General features: G+C 42.8%; 1 protein-coding gene and 1 long non-coding RNA gene across 2 annotated transcripts in view; both read left to right on the forward strand.

Moving 5' to 3' along the window:
* LOC138035455 (uncharacterized) overlaps positions 1 to 482 on the forward strand; it is a 3041-nt gene extending 2559 nt beyond the window's left edge. The window contains exon 3 of the long non-coding RNA XR_011129591.1: positions 344 to 482. This is a non-coding gene — a long non-coding RNA (uncharacterized lncRNA). The remainder of the gene's footprint in view (positions 1 to 343) is intronic.
* A 200-nt stretch (positions 483 to 682) lies between these two features.
* The window catches only part of LOC138035457 (fibronectin type III domain-containing protein-like), a 17359-nt gene continuing 3041 nt past the window's right edge, over positions 683 to 15000 (forward strand). The window contains exons 1-7 of the mRNA XM_068882137.1: positions 683 to 809; positions 2282 to 2563; positions 9031 to 9312; positions 10866 to 11174; positions 12734 to 12804; positions 13679 to 14020; positions 14250 to 14466. Coding sequence (XP_068738238.1) covers positions 776 to 809; positions 2282 to 2563; positions 9031 to 9312; positions 10866 to 11174; positions 12734 to 12804; positions 13679 to 14020; positions 14250 to 14466 — 1537 coding nt within the window. The 5' untranslated portion in view covers positions 683 to 775. The remainder of the gene's footprint in view (positions 810 to 2281; positions 2564 to 9030; positions 9313 to 10865; positions 11175 to 12733; positions 12805 to 13678; positions 14021 to 14249; positions 14467 to 15000) is intronic.

The following is a 15000-nucleotide window of genomic DNA, read 5'->3' on the forward strand; positions in this document are numbered from 1 at the left end:
TTTCCATGACAGGTGACAAGAAGGCTTATGTGACATGCTAATCACGCTGTTTGTCAACATTGGAGGACGTGATTGTTACAAATACCTTTCAACACCAAAATCACGCTCTCTCTCAATAATTAAACATAAATTGTCTCTCTATGTCTCTCACCGGTAAGAGGGCTTCAATTTTTTTTTCTCTGGCGTGTTTCAATCTTATGGTAATATAATGTAAATTTCTTTAATTAATAATTATTGGTCCTCATCAGGAACCCGTCAGTTACAGTATTAGTAATTATGATTATTTTACTGAATTATTTATTTAGTAATTATTTAATTATCCTTCAACAATGCTTTTTCCCAGTTGCTCCAAGATGGAATGTTGAATCACCTGAACGTCAAACTTTTCCCATATCATCAAATGCAAACTTGAGCTGTGACGTGTATGCAGAGCCTGAACCACAAATTAAATGGTTCAGAGATGGAGAAGAAATATTAGTGGCAAGGTTAGTTAAAGTCAAGTTGAGATGAATTAGTTTCTCCTTGCACTGTATCTTCATGAGTGACCTTGAGTTTGAAAATGTAATGAATAGTGCGCAATCTTTATTGGCAGATGGCCATTAACTTGGATTTCTGGACTTAAGTGTTCGTCTCTGCTAATTCATGTATGATTAACCCCATCTTTTGTACCTTTCACAGTTCAAAGGTACGACAAGAGAATACTGACCTACTTTTCAGTGATCTTACATTGAACGAGGCTGGCATTTACCAATGTGTAGCTGAAAACAAACATGGCATGATAGTCTCGTCAACTTATGTTGAAGTGTTAGGTGAGTTAAATGTAGGTTGTATATCGTATTGTGAACATTATTTTACTAGTAGAGAAAGTTTTTGTCACAGGTCACAGGTTGCCAGTCACAGGTCATTGCAATTTACCAATACTGGAAGAAACTTTAATATTCATTGAAGCTGACCTTTGGCCTAACTTTTTAAAATAGCTTTAATGAATGTTCAAGTTTGTCTCTGTGTTGGTAAAACAGGGACCGGTGACTTGGGTTTTGTGCCCGCCCGCTGCATACTATTGGCTTGAAACCCACGTGATTTCATTCCCATGAGACCATCCAAGCTGTGAGAGTGTGCCTCTGTGTTCAATAAAAAGGTTGTGTTTAATAAATTCTGAATGTCTCAGTGACCAACCTAATTTAACCTTCCGAACAATCGCTGACTGAAATGTACTCGTTTGTTTTGTTATTTTTGTTTTCTTCTGGCTTGATACACTTAAGATCTAGAGATGTAATATTGTAATTCTCTCAAACGAAGGGCTTCACTCGAAACGTCCGCTTTCAAATTTCTATATAATTACGGTGGTCAATTCACCCAGAGTCAGTTGATAACCCATTTCTGTGTTATGATATATGTAATCTTGCTATAATCTGGGCACTTTCCATTTGACAGAACTGACCGGCCAGACCGGTCATTTGGAGGGAATAACTCAACATTACGCCTTCAAATGAATACATTTCGAGGATGATATATCCTTCTCCAGGAGATTGCAAGGGATTATCATGCAAGTGATTCTTCAAATTGTTGCATTTTCTTTGCAACCTGGCAGGTGTGGCCTGCCAGTTCTGACAAAAGGAAAGAGCCCTTAATAATAACCTTAATAGTAATGTGATCTTACTAAGCTCGTTTTCTTGGGTCGCACTATTATAAGTTACGGATCGATTTTTTTCCAGCGTTCTTTGTGCTTGACATCAACAATAACATGAACCAGAAAAATGTGAGCCTTAACTTAGTGTACAGCCCCTTGCAACTTGATTAGAAAGCCTTTGTACTCTTAAGGATATAGATGCACAGAATTCAGCTTGGGAGAAGGGATTAAGCGCAGTTGGTAGAGCACTCGCCTCCCACCAATGTGGCCCGGGTTCGATTCTCAGACTCGGCATCGTATGTGGATTAAATAAGAGTTTGTTGGTTCTCTACTCTGCTCCGAGAGTTTTTTCTCCCCGGGTAATTCGGTTTTCCCCTCTCCTTAAAAAAAAAACATTTGATTTTATTTAAGATAATTTAAGGTAGGTATCTGCCCCGGCTAATATTGCACTTTTTTTTTTCCATAATCTTATAGTTGATGAAAGAGTATTATTTCCATATACAGTGTCCTGTATTATTAGTGCCCAAGCGCTACAAGACTTGTCGCTTAAATAAAGTCTATTATCCTGATTCGTTATAATAAACTTATGATTAGTTTAGTGTAGCCAACTATGATTTAACTTGTGAATAACAGATCTTGAATGACTTTCAGGCATTGCACCATCGTTTCAAAAGAATGGATTTGGTCCATTTTACCTGTTTCAAGACAGTGAAGGACGATTGAAATGCGACCCCGAAGCTGCTCCAAGACCAACCGTATTCACGTGGTACAAGGAAGATGTCGAAATCACGCCTGGTGTGACTTACCAGATCGAAAGCGACGGCACCTTGGTGATTAGCAACGTTCAACGTAGCCGAGATCAGGGCAAATACGCCTGCTATGCGGAGAGTTTTCTGGGAAATGCTTTGGCAGAAAACACTGCGATTGTGTATGGTAAGAAAACGCAGATTGTTGGATGACGCGAAGTAAGTCAACCTCGTTGCCAGGGTCTCTCTGAAGACAGGAAGAGAGCCCCTGGGAATGAGGTTGAGGGTGCGTTTCTTTACTAAAATCCTTTGGAATCCGAAGTCTTTTTAGTCTCGTTCGCAGCATTGTTCGCAGCCGTTATCTCGGAGCGTTGCGTGACATCCAAAACCGCTGCAACGGAGACTAAAGTATCCACAGTCGGTGTGTATTCTTTGAAGACATCTGAATCCGGATTGATCCTGTTAAATGGTATTATTGAGTACTGTAAAGGAGTCATGCTCATATTTTTGAAAGGTGACAGCTTCGTGCTTTTTATGAGAGCCGGAAGGAGGTGGTAATTCATTGTCTCCTTTGCTGCATCGATTATGCCGATCTCGAATGCACCTTTCAAATTTTTTGCCTTAGCGTGTTGTTAGAACAGAATTGCGTTACATTGTACTCTATTGCGTTACTCGAATACGAAATCGGATAGTTTCATTTTTTGATTGACACTTTGGTATCGAGTGTTTTTACTTCGCACATGGATCTTGTAGTCTCAAGCTCACGATCTCTCGTGTAGGAAAAAGTCTGTTCATTCGGAGAAATATGGATATCTGTTATCTAGAGAGTTCTAAGTCTTTGCGGAATAAAGTTCTGAAATCATACTACACATTTGCTGGTGCCGAGACCCGGGAATTCAAATCGGGAATTCAAATCGGGAAATATCGTTCAAGTGAAGAAAATCAGTGCGGGTAGACATGGCTGAAGCGAAAAAGAAGTTGAAGAAGAAGATAACAATCCGTGAGAGCTATTGGACGTTTGTGAGAGAGATTATAGCCGAAGCAAGGGAGTCTCTGACTAGTGGAGAATCTATTGATCTGAAAAAGCTTAAGTTCTTTAAATCTACACTGGAGCTCAAGAGTTTAAATGAAGCGGTTCTCGAATATATTCTTGACGACTCGCAAATCCAAGAAGATGTGGGTGCTAGATGCGATTTCACCAGTGCAATCCAGGAGTGTATTGTTGATCTGGAAACGGCCTTAACTTTGGAAAGGGATTACGAAAGGAGCTTTTCACAATCTGCTGAATCTACTTTGAACACCGTGCAAGCAGGATCTAGCGCGAATGTATCAATTCACAGCCATGCCAAACTGCCAAAACTCGAACTAAGGAAGTTCTTCGGGAATCCAATCGACTGGTATCCGTTTTGGGAGTCTTTTGACTCGGCTGTCCATCGAAACAGCACTCTAAATGGAGCAGATAAGTTCAATTATTTGAAATCACTGCTTGTAGGATCTGCCGCCCATGTTATCGCCGGATTGCCTCTGACAAATGGCAATTATGAGAAGGCTATTGATCTTCTGAAAAAGAGATTTGGGAATCGTCAAATCGTCATTTCAAGTCACATGGAAGCTTTGACTAAAATCCTGAAAATATGATACGGTGGAATCACATATGCGTAGCCTCGAGAGTTTGGAAATTTCTCAAGAAATGTATGGCTTTTTTCTAACGCCCTTGCTCATGCAAAAATTGCCAGAAGAGTTCAGGATTGCCATCACACGAAATCTAACGTCTGAAACGTGGGCCCTAAAGGATATTATGTCCGAATTCCAAAGGGAGCTACAATTACGTGAGAACTGTCAACATGTCCCTGGAGAGGTGGGGAATAAGGAGTTTCGGACGCCAAACCCATCAAGGCGTATGCCAGTATATCAACCATCGACAACCTCAGCCTTGTTTGCGGACGGTGGGAAAAGCATTCATCAAGGCCCTTGGTGCACATATTGTAGGGAGTCACATCCATCTGTTAAATGTAATGTGGTAACTGACATCTCTGCAAGGAGGCAATTGCTTCGACAGAAAGGAAAGTGTTTCAGATGCTTACGTAATGGCCACCTCGCCAATCAGTGCATTAAGGAAGCATCATGCCTCTATCTGTGAAAATTCAAGTAAGGAAAAACAATCAACTCCCCAAGGAAGAATTGCAGCCACTAATGAAGGATTTGCACTCAACCCTACTGTAGCATCATTCCAAGCTTCATCTACCAGTATGTTTGTCAGCTCTAAATCCAGTGTACTTCTGTAGATCAAGACCGTCGGAGAGTCTACTGCCAAACTAAGGCAGTGTGACATTTTTCAATTTGCAGTGGAGGCAGTTGATGGTATGCAGATATATGTTTCAGCATATGCAGTACCAGTGATCTGTGCACCAATCAGTAATCAAATCATTGAGTTTACTCAAGCTTACTACCCTCACTTGCAGTGCTTAAGGCTCGCTGATAATTCCCATGGTGGTGAGGATTTGAGTGTAGATATACTTATCGGTGCAGATTTCTACTGGAATTTTGTAAGTGGAAGTGTTGTTCGTGGTCCAGAATCAGGTCGTATTGCCCTTTCTACCAAACTCGGTTATATACTTTCTGGACCAGTTGGAATTCCTGTGCCAGGGCAGGGAGACTCCTCAATCAATCTTACCGAAACCCATGTGCTCAAGATCTCAAATTGTGTCATTGAAGGAGGAGATTCACTTGAAGAAGAAATTAAGCACTTTTGGGATTTAGAAACACTAGGAATCAAGCACGATGAACCGACGGTCTATGAGAAATTCATTGAAGATATCAGGCACAATGGAGAAAGATATGAAGTCAAATTGCCATTCAAGGAAGATCATCCCTTACTCCCAGACAACTATCATTTAAGCAAAATGAGGCTGGAGTCATTGCTGCAGAGACTAAAATCGAAACCCGAAGTCCTCAAACACTATGATGAAGTCGTTAAGGAGCAACTTGAAAGGAACATTATTGAACCAGTGAACTTCACGGAACAAACAGAAGTAGGGAAGGTCCACTATTTACCTCACCGAGAAATTATCAGGCTTGATAAGGACACAACTAAACTCCGCGTAGTCTATGACGCATCTGCTAAGCATCATGGACCAAGCCTCAACAATTGCTTGTACTCTGGACCATCCCTCACTCCCATGATCTTCGATTTAATGACACGATTCAGGGCTCACAAGGTTGCACTTACTGCCGATATAGAGAAAGCGTTCCTGAATATTGCTATTGCTCCCGAGCACCGTGACTTCCTGCGATTTCTTTGGGTTAATGACATTCCTACTGACAATCCGAAGGTACTCATTATGCGATTCACCAGAGTAGTCTTCGGAGTTAATTCCAGCCCATTTCTCCTAAATGGAACTATTAGACATCATCTAAACAAGTACATGGATAGAGATCCAGAATTTGTTGGGGAAGTGTTACGTTCTATTTATGTGGATGACCTGGCCTCTTCAAAGCCTGATGTTCCTTCAGCCTATGACTTCTACTCCAAACTCAGGAAAAGATTCGTGGAAGCTGGCTTCAACATGCGCAAGTGGCTGACAAATGATCAGGAGTTGGCAAATAGAATCAAGTCAGAGGAGGGCCAAGTAGCGATACAGCATCACCCCTCTCCTGATTTACAGCAAGAAGATCAGACTTTCTCCAAGACACAGTTTCAGAATGTGGATAATTCAGAAGGTCTTTCAAAGGTGCTGGGAACATCTTGGAATCCTATAGAAGATAAGCTTGTCTTTACTTTCAAGAGCTTAACCAGTTACCTGACAGAAGAAATCGTCACAAAACGAGTCGTTCTCAGTTCTATTGCGAAAATATTTGACCCTCTTGGAATACTGTCTCCAATGTTTGTTGCATTCAAAATACTGTTTCAAGACATTTGCAAGAGGGATGTTGATTGGGACGCTCCTCTGGACGGAGACGTACTAGAACGGTGGAAGTCATTGTTACAGGACATACGAACTATTTCGAGTTTCTCAATCGACAGATGTTACCCATCGAGACTGAACTGTGTTGAGACTCCTACATTTCATTTGCATGGGTTTGGAGATGCATCAGACAAAGCCTTTGGTGGTGTTGTTTACCTTAGGATACAGTCAGAAAATTCAGTTGTTTGCAAGCTTGTTGCCTCGAAGACGAGAGTATCACCCCTTACTGGTGTCACCACACCCAAATTAGAACTTCTCTCTGCATTGGTGCTTGCAAGACTAATCACAAGCGTTCATAAGGCACTTGGTCCATCTTTTAATATCACTGAATGTGTATGTTGGCTGGATTCAGAGATTGCATTGTGGTGGATCAACAAGACTGATAAGGCATTGGTACAAAATCGAGTCGTTGAAATCCGCAAGCTTGTAGCCCCAGATCTATGGAATTATGTCCCTTCTGCGCAAAACCCAGCGGACATCGCATCACGAGGGTGCAAGGCCTCAAAGCTTAAACATGAAAAACTTTGGTGGGAAGGTCCTGCTTTCTTATAGGGGAAGAATCCTGACAGTTGGCCAAGTCAGAAGGAGTTTGGACCAAGGAATTTCGAGAAAGACGTCTTCAGTGAAATCAAGCCAGCGAAAAACGTCGCTACTGTCGCTGTTGCCGTGGAAGTCAAGGGACTAGATGAAGTAATCCCTCCTGCTAATTTCAGTGACGTCTACAGACTCTTAAGAGTAACGTCTTACGTTTTGAGATTTATCAGGCGCGTTCGGGGAAGGCAAGGAGAGCCTCAGCTTACCTCAGTGGAGATTCAGCCGGAAGAATTAAGTGACGCGGAATCACTGTGGATCAAGCATGTCCAGAAGTATTTGCGAGAGGAAGAAGATTTCGGACAGACGCGTCATTCCTTGGGTCTCTTTGAAGACGACAGGGGCATATTGAGATGTGGAGGAAGACTACATAATGCGCCCCTGCCGTATTCAGCCCGTTTCCCTGCGATTCTACCCCGGAAACATCAATTCACTGTTCTTATGATCAAGAGGAGTCACAGCAATGTCATGCACAACGGCGTCAAAGAAACACTAACTGATTTAAGGTCAAGATTCTGGGTTATAAGGGGTAGACAGACCGTACGTGACGTGATTTCGCCTTGCGCTACATGCAAGAAACTTGAAGGGAGATCATACAATGCTCCTCCTCAGCCTCCCCTCCCAGATTTCAGAGTATCAGATGAAGTTGCCTTCACCCAGGTTGGTGTCGATTTTGCTGGGCCAGTCTATTTAAGAGATGTCTTCTCCAAGAGTAAGAAGGTCTTCAAGGCATACATTGCTCTCTTTACTTGTGCTTCCTCTCGGGCCGTCCATATTGAGCTTGTTCCTGACTTGACGACTGAAAACGTTTCTTCATTTACATGGAATTACCTGGCAATTTAATGTTCCTCGTGCCCCATGGTGGGGAGGGTTTTCGAGCTTATGGTGCGCTCCGTGAAACGTTGCCTCAAAAAAATCTCTTGGGAACGCACGAGTCACGTATGAAGAGTTCGAAACGGCGTTGATTGAAGTTGAAGGAATTCTTAACTCACGCCCTTTGACTTACCTCTATGAAGACCTGGAAGAACCACTCACTCCTGCCTCCCTATGCCTCGGGCGAAGATTACTTAGTCCCAATCTAAGGCCTGAAGGCGCCATTCCGCCTACCACAGCAATCGCGTTGTCCAGAAGACAGAAACATCTTGATATGGTTCTTAAACACTTCTGGAATCGTTGGCGAAGGGAATACCTTACTGAGCTGCGCGAGCATCATCTTGGAAGGAAGACCGCACAATCTCGAGTGATCAAGCAAGGAGACGTGGTATGCGTTCATGAAAAAAAGGTGCCTCGACAAAGGTGGAAACTTGGTACAGTAAAGGAGTTAATTCATGGCAGAGATAATCTCGTGCGCGCAGCTATCGTTCAGTTGAGTTCTGACGGGAACAGAACCGAAATCAAACGCCCGGTCCAAAGGTTGTATCCTGTTGACGTTTCTGAAGACCGCCAATATCGTGTTAGCAAGGAAAAGGAAGATGCAGCGCAGCCGGTTGTTAGATTTATTCCAGACGATCAAGTAGACACATTGTGCGTTGCAACTGACAGTATCTGTCGTAGTTACTTTTTAAGAAACGTTGCTGTATGTTGCCTCTTAAAGTTGGTGTAAAATCCTTTGATTGACAGGGTCAATCAAGGGGGGGAGTGTGTTAGAACAGAATTGCGTTACATTGTACTCTATTGCGTTACTCGAATACGAAATCGGATAGTTTCATTTTTTGATTGACACTTTGGTATCGAGTGTTTTTACTTCGCACATGGATCTTGTAGTCTCAAGCTCACGATCTCTCGTGTAGAAAAAAGTCTGTTCATTCGGAGAAATACGGATATCTGTTATCTAGAGAGTTCTAAGTCTTTGCGGAATAAAGTTCTGAAATCATACTACACAGCGGTGTCAATTGAACTTAGTTCATTTTGTGGTACTCACGTATTTGACCTGACTAAAACGAAACGTTTTTACAACGATATGTACTCGTCCGTTTTTCGTCCCGTTCCGTCCCGATTTTGAACGTATTACTCGCAGCGTTTCTCGGAATTCTGGGACGCAAAGCTCGAGCTGAAAAACGGCAACTTTAAAACAACAGTTTAAAACCTTTGGTTTCAGAGAAGACGCGGATAATACTGGCACCAAAAGACAGGAATGTTACTGAAGGAAGCAGGGTGGACTTGCGCTGTGAGGCTCAAGTGGACGACCGGCTGGAATTGCATTACCTTTGGAAAAGAGATGATGCTATTATCGAGTACAACCAGAGGGTTACGTGGGAACGGACTGTATTGACCATTGCGGACTTAACAGTCGAAGACGCTGGGATTTACACCTGTTTGGCCTATACTCCAGACCCAAAGAGATCTGAAGACTCTGTCTCGGCTACTATTGATATTGCAGGTAAGATTTTGGGTTAAAATAGAAAAAGAGACGGGAGGTGTGGTAACTCGCATAGATGGGGTCAAAAAATAGCTCGGGTCTACATGCAATCTTACCAGGCCGGTGTCGCGGGTGAAGTGAAGTGAAGTCAAGTTATTAGTCGCTCCCCCCGGGGCTTTGCAAGACTAATTTACAATGCTTTATGGGGGCCTTAAGCCAGACTGCTTGTTACGCAGTTTACAATTAATTTTAGGAAGTGAAAGATGCCCCCGTCCAGATTAGGTCAGAGCACAACACCGTACCCTACTGTTATCGTCTTATCTTAACGTCCCATATCATTTATGGGAAACAAAGAGGGCTTAGCCTGTTCCAGGCTCCCAGATAGTGGGGAAAGGAAAAAAAATGCGAGCGAATAATGAGTGGGGGCTTGGGTCGACCCAAGCCCAAGTCCAAACTCGCTTTTCCCACGCAGTTGTTTTCGTTTTCCCGACTATCTGGGAGCCTGGAACAGGCTAACAAGGGCTATGAGACGGGACCTCCGGTTTACAGTCCTTATCCGAGAAGACTTGTAAGTCTAACCATTTGCGGATTTAATTACAAAGGCAGCACTTTCTCCTCAGTTATTTTAAGACCCTGAGTGTTGGTCTGGCCGGAGTTGAACTTACGACCTCCTGCGTGACAACCAACTGAACCACCGGTGCGAGGTTACCTTTCTCGAGGCTGCTGCGTGGTCGATAAGTACGTAAACAGGCAAAATGGCGCGTGAAGGATGCATTTTGGCGGTTAATGCTCTTTTACTCTCACTATTCTGCGGTGTGGCTTCTTACCATCACTTTTAATGCTGCAACGCCTCCGCCAAAGGCAGTATATTGTGACACGAGTTGAGGGTGCACGGATGGCGCAGTGGTGAGAGCACTCGCCTCCCACCAGTGTGACACCGGGCTCGATTCCCGCTGACTTCACATTTTATTGAAACCCTTGGTTTTTGTTGGTAGTATTTAGTTGATTAACTGCAATCGTCAGGATAGGACAAGTGTTCTTGTCATTTATAGCTGTTCGTAGCTAGACTAGAGCGAGTTTCAATCGAGTGTCGTAAAACCAAAACCAAAGTAATTACTTTGACCAATCAAAAAAAAAGGAGACAATCCAGTAAACCAATCAAAACTCGAAATAATTACACGTAGCCGACACAAAGCGCAGAAAAATGTGCACGCGGAAGCCACGTTCACGGAGAAGCTTCGCGTTAAATAACTAGATCTCGTTTTTGGCAAAGCCAGTTTTTCCTCAGAGTTTCTCGGGTTGAAATTAGAGTAATACTGAGTGAAAAGACGTTGAAGATAATCTGGTTTTGGTTTTACTTCTGATTGCTTGAAAAATTGGCACAAGAACTTTGAACCAATCACTGAGTGAAGCAACGCAAAACCAAAGAAATTCGCTAATTACTTTCGACACTCAATTGAAAACCACCCTATCGCCGCGTCTGATTTAATAAAGATAAAGTCGAGCTTTAAAGTACACTGCGTTGTAATTTTCTTTGATAACTTTCACCATTTTTCTTTCCTTCTGTCTTTTAGGTGCCCCATATCCACCATACAATCTAAAATTATCTTCCGACTGCCAAAACCGAAACACTACATTGACCTGGGTAACGGGCGGAGCGAATCAAGCCCCGATTACTCATTTTTTGGTCGAGCGAAAATCGGCCTACGCTGACGACTTCTGGCAAGTCATTGCAAATGTTACCAAGCTTTACGCCACTTCATATGCGCTGGTGAAAATGGCCGGAAACGCGGACCTGGCCCTCCGGGTTAGAGCTGTCAATGGCTTTGGACCAAGTCGTCCGAGTAAACCCACGAGCTCGGTGTGCCGAACAGACGCTGCAGGTATGCAAATTTGTGCGCACTTGTAATGAAATATAGGACCGTGCCTACTAAATCAAAGGTATTTTTGCCCCGATTTATGATTATACAGGAAATGTAGATCTTAAAAAGTGTTATTGAAATCCCAAAAGAAACTTTGGAGTAACCACGCAATTTTCAAAGATAATTCATGAGCAATATTTTTAAAAGGCTTTAAAATACGAAGCAATTTATGGCGTTCTTTCTTTAATTGAAACTTAATTATCTCTCCGTGGTTACCCCCAATTTTCTATTTGGATACCAAGAGAACTTAAACGAAGATCTACTTCCTCTGCATAGTTCTAAGCTGCGCAAAAATACCCCTGTATTATTAAGCATTACCGACAGGGAAGCCCAAGTATCTCGAGATGCGCAGAACGTATGCGCAATGGCAATAGTAGGCACTGTCCTTAATTAATTTGTTTATTTATTGTTGTTGGCAGGGATCAGGGGCAGGTATTGCAGGTATTTTATAATATGGGTGCCGGTGACGGTCACACTGCCAGCATAGACTCTGCAGAAATGGTGTGAAGTCTCTGTTGAGTATGCGCAAGCCGTTGCCTGGAGACAGTTTCAAAGCCAGGCGAAGTCTCGATTGCACCTTCGCCTTGTCAAAAATATGATGCGCGCGTTGCCTAAACTGGTTTAACCGGAGTGTCTAGCCCAGAACTTGACACGATTTCTGCAAGTTTACAACAAGTTTATTTGTACCACACGTAAATAGGGATACACGAAATAAGTAATGGACTTAAGAAAGGTACAATGCCCCCTAGAAAATAACTAAGAAGCTAATCTAGGTAAGAGGTAGGATAAATGATTTTACGTCTAAAGGACCTCTCTTGCTTGCCCTCTGGTGAGTTTTAGAGAGGCTCTGCTCGCAGGGTGGGTGCTCGTTAGCTTGACCAACGATTTTAAAGGCCCCAGAAAGCGAGCGAATGTGGTCGCAGAAATCTTTCTCTCTGGATCAGGCGTCTTACAGTGCGGAAAGAACGAAACAATTTTTTTTCGAAAATACGACCAAAAGTCTTGTTTCTTTGAGAAGCTGTTAAACATCTATAGTTCAAGAATTTATCAATATCAAACAGGTTTCTTTGATGTTCGGCAAAATCGAGTTTCATCCTGTCGTTTTCCGTTAACGCGTTATAAAATCTCTCGATCTTTAAAGGCCCTGGTCGTCATTAATGACGCTGGCATAAGCAAGAGAAACATGCACATAGTCAGGAACTACGGAATCCGGAGCTACTTACCACCCTTTGCTGAGACAAAACGACAATTGTTTGGGCTTTTCTTGTCGTGTTTAGTCAGGACATGGCTTTAGGCTGCACACGTTAAAAAAAACCGACTCAATTAATTCACGTACTTATTGCACGTGTGTACTGGGCTTGCTATTCACGTGCGCCTTCTTAAACAACTACCACGAATATGGCGGAATCAAGTGCAAGAAAGAAGAAAAATAAGGGCAAATGCTCTGAGAGTAGAACCAATTCCCAATTTGTTTTCTGTAGCCAAATATCAATCATCTGTTTATGTTACCTTTTTCATAGCTCCCGACAAATGGCCTGACAACTTTAGGGGAATCCCCGGCAAGGCTGAACAGCTTGACATCGGATGGACTGTAAGTACCTCAAAAAATAAACGTTTGTTTTGGTCCTTCCTTGACACACTAATTCCACAAGATTAACTTCCCATCTATACTTGTGCGATTTAAAAATTCTCTGTTTTTACCTTGGTGGAAACAAAGCAAATATTTTTCATCCGCAGCAGCGTTTTAGAATCGTTTTCTCAGGTCGAACCTAAAACGCTGGAAGCTGGTGAAAACAAGTAATTAATTGGAATTCCCCACGCTTTCTGCGTCATCGATTTCAAAAGTCTTCGTTTTCACTTAAAGTTATTCCCTGGTTTTGCATTGCGCAACCCCACTGCGCTGAAGGAAGTTCTTGCGTCATTGGCAAACGCATTTGCATTGATAAAATGGCGGATTTTCATTGACGCCAAGGTTACTCCAAAGAATGGTTTTTTCCAAGACTTGCGCGTTATTCGTTGTTAACCGAGTTTTGTCCAAGATTGTAGTTCCATGCCCATGACGTGTAAGTTGCGGTTGCTGATTGGCTTACGCGACGTAGAGAAACTAAATAGAGTGAGACCAGTTTCACTAAGTGGTGTTACACAGTGAAACTTTTGTGTTTGTCACCACTACTATCGTTGCGACCGTTGTAGAAGTTGAAAGCGGTTCTACTTTTAAAGAAAATGTTTGTTTCAGAGCCTGACCAGGGTCGTGACACAATGAAAGAGCAAACGTTGTCTATAACTTTCTCAATATCTGATTGGTTTATCTCCCAAATGAGCGTTTCGGATATGCTCTTACAATTGCGTGGCACGGTGACGTGAGCATGACGCGAGCAGCGTTGTCTAGGCTCTTATCGACAAAGTCAAATTAGCCAATCCGATTACGAGATTAAAAGCAATTGTGGTAAAATTCGCTTTTGCAGGCCATGCGAATGGTGGAATGGAATGGTCCAGGCCTCTTCTACAAGCTGTGGTATGGGCGAGTAGGTCAGGTAAATAGTTTGGAGAAAACCGTACTTGACGATCCTAAAACAGAGAGATTTAACGTTCCCAATGCTGGGTATTACATTCTGTGGCAGTTCCAGATTCAAGCTATTAACGATATTGCACCTGGACCAAAAAGTCCATTTGTTAAGGCATTTTCAGGCCAGGACCCACCCGCTGGAAGACCAGAAGTTGTCACTGTGGGAACCGTGACGGCACGCAGTGTGGAATTGTCATGGAAATCTGTTACTGTTAGCAGAGGAAGTGTGGATGGATACAGGGTAAGTGGAGAGCCTTTTCTTATGGGGAATATAATAGCAGCGTTGCTGGGAGGTCGCTAACGTAGGGTGCTAGGGGCTGTCAGAGGAGTTATGAGTAAATAGCATAGGAGGGGAAAGCTCTAAAGTTTTGTTGATTACTGAGTATCCACAAAAGACGGGTTGCCTCAAATGCTGTCATCGCTGCGCCATCTGCACACTCATGCTCTTTTGTGTTTCATTAATGCGCCAGATTTATTACTGGGGAGAAAGCCTTGTTTCTTCGAAGAGACGAAGACGTGCTGTTCCAACTTTTGCGTCATCCACAAATGTAACGGGAGGAGGTATGCAGAGTTCTACTGTGCCCGGGTTGAAACCGTACACGCGTTACACCATAGGAGTCACTGCCTACAACAGCGGAGGCGATGGACCGGAGAGCGCAGAAGTTAAAGCTAATACGTTAGAAGCCGGTAAGGTTGTTCTCATGTTTAAGGAGAACTAGTACATTCCTTTCAGTTAGTTTCTTTTTGTTTTTTGTTTGTTTGTTGTTATCTTCATGAGCATCATCTCTAGCCTGTGGCTCACTGGAAGAGCACCCGATCAAGAGATCGGATACCGGAGTCGAAGGTTCGACTACTCGTCTCATGTCACGTAATTAGGTCTTGTCTTTGCATAGCTAAGGTCTCAGAACGTGAGATTTTGTCGTTCGAGAACAGGATGGAAATTCTTTTAATCTTCAAAATTTAAAAATGGGCGTTGTTTTTCTAATTAGGCACCATTTCGTGGTGTTCTCGTTTAAGTTTACGCCGGCGTGAAGCTTAAGCGATGGTGCTTATATATGACTGGCCACCCCCCTTGGGAAGGGGGTATATGGTAGCGTTCATTTACATTGTAAGTGTTGTCTTTGAATTACAATACCGTGTAGCACTTTTATTTTGCGGGATTTAATTTTTGCGGAGTTTCCGCATCTGTCTGCATTCCTTTTCACTTTATTTTTGAGTTAA

Source organism: Montipora capricornis, unplaced genomic scaffold (genome assembly GCF_036669925.1).
Source record: "Montipora capricornis isolate CH-2021 unplaced genomic scaffold, ASM3666992v2 scaffold_397, whole genome shotgun sequence".
NCBI classification, from domain to species: Eukaryota; Metazoa; Cnidaria; class Anthozoa; order Scleractinia; family Acroporidae; genus Montipora; species Montipora capricornis.